Genomic DNA, 6860 nt, shown 5'->3' with positions numbered 1-6860 from the left:
CACAAAGCCCCTTTTATTCACCATGCCACTCCAATTTGATTAAGCTAAAAGGTGGTAAAAATTTGTTTGATTAAAATAGTCAGTGAAATGGAACGTTAGCATAATGAAGCAATGCTAGTTCAGCTTAACTTACTGCCCCAACTTTTGATAAAAAAGATAAAATTGTGTGCTATCATTTTGCTCCAAAACAAAATGTTTCAATGAGTCACTTTGCAAAGTTAAAAAAAGTGGGTACATTCTGTTTTGAAATGACAACTGCGGCAACCAAAAATGGTAGAGAAGGTTAAAAATGATAGGTCGTAACGGATTTCGCTCTAGTGACATTACTCACACATATCAGGACAAACTGTGAACCAAGTGACATGCAACCGCTTCTACAATCTACGTGTGACTGACTACAAAGAAAGAAAGGGAGTTGGGAACCCTAAAACTCTTAACGATTTTGCATTAGAAGTATGAAGTATTTCCTTGGTTAGATTTATGCGGCGAAGTCCAAACCGTCTCCTCTGATTACTTGGTCTCAGCAGAACATATCGCATATAGAACAAGATGAAAAAATGGGGCATTTTAAATAGTTTCGAGAAAACTGTTACTTTCCCAGAAGTAGAAAATGAGGTATCATGCGTGTTCTTCGTTTAAAGGGTAAATAATGATACATAAAAGTTTTGATTCAGACTTTAAGGATATTTCAGTATTTGCACCGAAAGCGTTAAACTAAATTCTTCTCTTTAGGTTGGAACAAAAGAATTGCAAACTTAAAAAGAAGTTATCCACCAAAAATCCGGAGGACATGTTAGCACTATTCTTCCTCTTATAGCTCTGGGGAATACAAACCATTTTGTTAGAGTAAAAGTGGAAACTCAGCATCTGATTTGTATTGGGGACAATTAGCTGGAACACTGGGTGATATAGTAAAACAGAGGTAAAAATTAGGCATCACTTTATTCGAATGCAATTGCGGTTGGCAGCCATTTTTGCCCCTGGGATAAATATTAAAGGCCTTATCTACCTGTCTTTGGACTATGAAGTAAGTGTTTGGAAGTGTGGCCCTCATTCCAACTAGCGTCCTGTGGAAGGGAGGAAGACGCTTAACCACCCTTTTGCAAGGAGGGTTCAATTGTATCGACGCTGTTAAATACTTGTGGCACATTTTTGAACATTATTAGAAAATCTTCCATACTACTATTTTCTACGATGCAGTGATACTATGAATGTCCACTATTGTCGCATTTCTCCAGCTAGAACTCTACTTGGAAGAAGCCAGGCCTTTGGTCATTGGATCAATTGAGGTTGAGGTATTGCATCTGGATACCCTAGTTTCAGCCATATTGTAGCAAAACCACAGAAAACCAAAGAACTACCAAGATTGAAAGTTGGAGTTTGCGGTCATAAAACATGGTACCCTTCTGCCCTTTATGGATTATCAAAACACAAAAATTCTTGAAGCTTACTAAAACAAATTATGAAATATTGCAACCCTTTGTAGGGCAAACAAAATAAACTTGTAGTATAATGCATACATACGTCCATAAAGCTTCCTCCTGACTCAGGTGCAGTTAACTCAACAATAACTCTTCTGGCTGTTTCCACCTTTTATCACAAGATTTGAATCGTTATTTTCTTCACAAGATCCCATTTAAAAGGAGAAAGGAGATAATAGCAAAGTGGTAGACGCCGTTAAAGACCCCCATGGGCAAAGAAATCTAAATGGTAAAATTAATTGAGTCCAGAACAGGCTTCAGACACGATTCTCGGCTCTGATTTTCTGCTCAACGCCAAAGTCATCCCGAATTTTTCAAAAGCCATCTTCTCTATCTGAAAGAAACAGAAGTTAATGCACCCTTTCGTTACCGAAAGGAACGTCGCTAAATCGCCCTCTGTGAGGCTGCAGTTATACCCACGAATAAATTATATAAACTCTGCACGCACCTTATCCATATCACCGATAATGAAAGCGAATAACTTCACGAGCTACTAATAAGTTGCTTGAAATTATTCTCTTCGCAAAGTTTTAAGCTGGGATGAACAAGTATCGTAAAGCACACAATGGATACCAGTAAAAGAAGACCCATGTGGCAACCATCTAGGCGCATACCATATCGTCTGCCAGAAGAAGTAAAGCGATTGGTAGAAGAGATGAACAGAGATGAGGACAGACGATCATAAAGGTTACCATGGGTGTCTCCGACCGCTCTGGCAAAAAAGAATTACGGAAGTCTACAGCTGTGCGTCAATCGTAGGCAATTGGAAGCAGTAACCCTGTATCAATGATTCTCTAGATTTCCTACATGGATGTGAAATCAGGATACTGGCAAGTGGAGGTGGTAGAAGTTGACAGAGGAAAGACATATTTTGTACTGTCATAGGAGCTTCATAAATTTTAAACAATGCCTTTTGGATTTTGTAATGCAGCAGTCACCTTTCAAACTGTGTTAATTGGCTTACTTCCAAAATATTTCACAACCTCTCTAGATGATATCCTCGTCTCCGGTAGAGATAGTCTAGAGCATCACGCCAACATGGGACTGGTATTGGACCGTCAGCGAAAAACACAGAGTTGACTGTAAACCCAAAAATATCGTTATCTGCAGTGCTGGGTCAACTTCTTTTGGCATACAGTCTAGTCGGATGAAATAACAGTTACTGCATACCGTATAAAAAAATGCGACTACTTGGCCAACTCCAATCAACTAGATGATGCACCGTAATTAATTAGGCTCGACACATTACTATAGACGCTTCGTTTAAGGTTATCCTATGATTTCAAGTCCAGTGCATCAATTAAAAATCTGGCGTTTTAAGGACTTAAGAGAATGCTTTCCTTCGCAATGATTCTAGCATTCCTTAACTTCATATGAAAGTCCTACTGTCTATACTGTATATTGCCGTTGGTGATACAGCTGTGGGCGGCGCGCTCTCATGAAGCGACAAAGAAGGGAAGGGACATGTCATTGCTTACGCGAGTATCGGACTCAGCAAAGAATGGGACCAAAATGTGCAACACAATGTGGACTATTCGGAGTTTTCACAATAATTCGACACTTCTGGAACTAACTGAAAGTGTGATAATTAATAGTAAGAACGACTCATCGGGCACTTAGCCGATTATAACCAATGAAGGAGGTAGACAGTTCAGTGGCCTGCCGTCACGAGGAGCTGTAGTACTACAATTTCACGGTGCAGTACAGAAAATGGAGTACACATTGTTATGTGAATGCTCTTATCATACTGCTGAAAGTTTCCGTCAAAAATGCACAAGTGGAAGACAAGAACGAGTCCTCCCTGAGTACAAGACTTCAGTCAACGCATCAGCCGGCGTTTTACTGTTCAAGATACTCACAGGTAGTGGAATGAGAGCACCTTCCGACAGGTACTTATTAAGCATGTAGGAAGTAATCAGCAGTGTCCCAGAGTACCTACTGCAGATGAAGGAAGGCATATGAAAACAAACATCATCGCACGTAAACACTACTGTCATATTTGCTAAGCAGAAGAAATATTATGTCAAACGCAGCCAGACCAGTGTCCCCTGAGGTGGACACCTAGTACAACCGCACAGACCGGTTCCCTCACCTGGAATACACCGCAATTTCCATCATCCGGGGAGCAAAGATGCATTCCAAGTGATGCCTGTCCTCTCACCTGCAAACTACCTCGTTTGCAACCAACCATACTCAACCAATCACCCTTCACCACAACAAGATGTGGCCGTACAAAGGTACACCATCGGTTGACTGAGAAGACAAAGTTTACTTATTAGCGTAAAAAAGAATGCCACCTCCGATAGAACATACAGGAATCACTTATTAGAAGAGCATGACGAAAGTGGCAAAAAAGACGGGAGATATTTAATGCATATTTCGTTTAGATATCACTTTTGGGTGAAAAGTGTTCAGAAAACCCAAGATCTCGTAGTGGAGTCATCAGAATTCCCCGAGGTGGACAAGAGTTCAAAATGTATATGACCCCTGACCTGGCTTCCAACCACATTAACAAATGTCAATAAATTCGTTTTTTTCTGATTAGTCAGTTAAAAGTGGAAGTGATAAAAGATAAGTTTGCGACAGTGATGTTAAACTTAAGCAGAACACCTTCCTTGAGTTTTATTATCAACTATGATTGTTGTAGAGGGTGCGCGAAAGTGTGTCTTAGAATATTTTTTCCCAGGAAATTTGTTCCACTTCACTTCTCTTTACTCACAGACCGAGGTGTAATACAGATTCTCCTTAAACATGTTCAGCTGGGAAGCACCTCAAAATTTTCGAATCTATAATCAGATATTTGTGGAATTCTACTTATATTATGATGGTCTGCCCTTAAATTTGGTGTAATTAACTGATTAACTTCTTCACTTCTATATTTTAAAACAAAACTGCATGCGAGTAGTGGATAAAACTTTGATGTTTACAATTGGAAAATTAAGTAGCAAGTGGTTGCGAAAAACTTGTCCCAACAATTTGCGATCGAAGTTGTGGAAAGACACTTAACAAAAAATACTGTTGGTACTCTGTAGCAATTACTGTGAGAAGGCCTTTTCTAGCTTAATCTACTAAAATACAGGTTTTTTTGAACACACATTCTTAGGTAACAGGTGAGCAAATTGGACCAACCTAGTGGCTTGGCAGATGTCATTGATGCCCCATTGCGGAGGTCGAGAAGGAGGAGACAGATTATAATCCCCCATAAAACTATGATTGTTTGTAGCATTCCGCATACCAACAGCGAGAGATGTTCGATTAGAAACACTCTTTATCCAAGCGTCTGAAACCAAAGGCAAAAGTCAAAAACCGGCAAAATATTACGTCTTTAATCAAGAATAAGTTACTCCCAACTGATAGTTATTATTAACTTGCGATAAGCTTTTAATGAAAAAGGATTTTCTTGTATTAGTTAGTCATTTTATTTAAATGGGTGTAAAAACTACTCGTCTGTTTTATAAATTGATGCTTTTGATCAACGAAGTGGGACAACATAATACAAGTATCATTTTTGTTTTATAGGAGTAAAGTACCGCCACAAATAGTTTTTATTGCAATGAAATATTTTTGACTTATTAATGTACCATGAGACCTGTTTTCTTGAATGCACCCTTTTTAAATAACGAGTGGGCAAATGGGCCTAACCTCGTTATCGTTTGATATGTATAAAGCCTTAAATTACAAAATGAAATTTTTTTGTTATCAACTTTTTTTGATAAAAAAATGTCGAAAGCCTCCCGTTTTTTTACGTGTGCAAGACATCTTCCCAAGTTTACTCAGGATGATTGAGACTATGGTATACAAAAAAGACCTTCTTTGAGTAAATTAATTATTACCTGACGTTGACAAACCCTTTTACAAAAAAATGGCTGACGTAAATCTCATGATCGAGTAAATTTTGCCTATTTTCTTGCTCGTCCCATTAAAATGCTTCTATTACAAGTGACTGGTCAACTAGAGCTCAAATATAAGATCAAATTTAATTGTTTTATATAAAATTTTGCATTATATTAACTCCTTTACCATTTTCCATGTTTTAGCTGCACCGAAATTATTAGCTAAATGATTAGGCAAGAGGCTCTGTGAGTGCCCAATTGCCACTTAGTTCTCATTCACATCAAAATTTGTACTAACTACATCATCGTCAAATCAAAACGGTGCTGGAGTTCATCAGTGTTTAAAAAGTCAACTTTGTAGTGGTAATGGGCATTAACAAACCACTTCAAACATCCAAAAAGGAGCAAGCTAATCCAAATGGCCTAAATTCCGTTTGACATGAAAAAATGGCCATTAAAAACTGGCTGCCACAAAAGAATTTAAAGTTTCACAGTGCATCATCTTTGCGTTTTCGTAGTTAATATTTGCTTGCGAAGGCGCAAATGGCCTCTGAAGTGGAGGAAGGGCGAGAAGAAGGCGGCAATGCTTGATCTTCCTAAAAAACGTTGACTACTAGAAAATCCCGCAGCATATAATACAAGATATCTTCTCTAAGCCGTCTTCTTGGTCCAAAGGTGCAAAATTGGAAGTAGAAGGGCGAAAATGTAAAAATATTTTATAAAACCAGATCGCCTTTCGTCTGCTAACTGTTTCATTTCTCGAGATGCCACTCAGTGTTAAAACGATGGTATATGAGGCAATATCTTCCTCCAATCTAGAGATTGAATGCTCTCCTCGCTTTGTGTATACAAGAAAAATACAGTCTGGCTGTATCTAAGAAAGTTTCTGCTTACACATGTGGGAAGTCGAATGCCCACAGCAAACAGCTTTTGGCCTCTAGCGAAGGAACGGTATCCCATGGGTGAATACATGTGAGTCACGATCTAAAAAATCGCAGTCTTTTGGGGGTGACTGTTGAAGTCGTGCCTCAGAAGCGTGGAGTAAGGAGTGGATTGATTGTTCAAAGGTCACCAATGATGCGTTCGTCAGCCCGACTGGGAAACACGAAACACAATTCTCTACTCAAATCAGTTAGCAGCCAATTCAAGAGGTAGATTAAAGAGATAAAGTACGAGGTAATGGTTTCTTAATTGCATCTGAGCTTATGATGCCTTTTGTAAACATTGTTAGAATAAATCATATAGAGAAAAGCACGGAATTTGCATTTTTCTGCTGTATGGTGAAATTCTTATTTAACATCAAATAAAAATAAATTGCGCTTGAATATACTGCTTTTTCTTCATACATCCTTGACTTATCATGGTGGAAGGTAGAACAAACTGTTCATTACTACCAAACCAATTTTCCTTTTTTTTGTCATTTTTGCTAAAGAATCATCAAATTATTGTTAAAAGTTCAAAGTTCCTTTTGCTTCACGCCGTCTTGAGTAAACGTCCTCTGAACTGGCATCCAAGCAGCTGGGTAATGCAACAACAAATATTTTAG

General features: G+C 38.5%; 1 protein-coding gene across 1 annotated transcript; it reads right to left on the bottom strand. All coding sequences in view use genetic code 11, as the record gives it.

Moving 5' to 3' along the window:
• Window positions 1-1716: 1716 nt before the first annotated feature.
• Window positions 1717-6212, bottom strand: EGR_05242 (hypothetical protein; the record flags this gene model as incomplete). The annotated part of the gene is made up of 4 exons (XM_024494491.1): window positions 1717-1815; window positions 4252-4354; window positions 5124-5184; window positions 6209-6212. 4 exons carry the CDS (start codon window positions 6210-6212, stop codon window positions 1717-1719), a joined length of 267 nt encoding a protein of 88 aa, XP_024351112.1.
• Window positions 6213-6860: the final 648 nt, after the last annotated feature.

Source organism: Echinococcus granulosus (genome assembly GCF_000524195.1).
Source record: "Echinococcus granulosus chromosome Unknown EG_S00037, whole genome shotgun sequence".
Classification (NCBI taxonomy): domain Eukaryota; kingdom Metazoa; phylum Platyhelminthes; class Cestoda; order Cyclophyllidea; family Taeniidae; genus Echinococcus; species Echinococcus granulosus.
The sequence above is the reverse complement of the archived record's forward strand: the minus strand, read 5'-3'. Positions and strand labels throughout refer to the sequence as shown.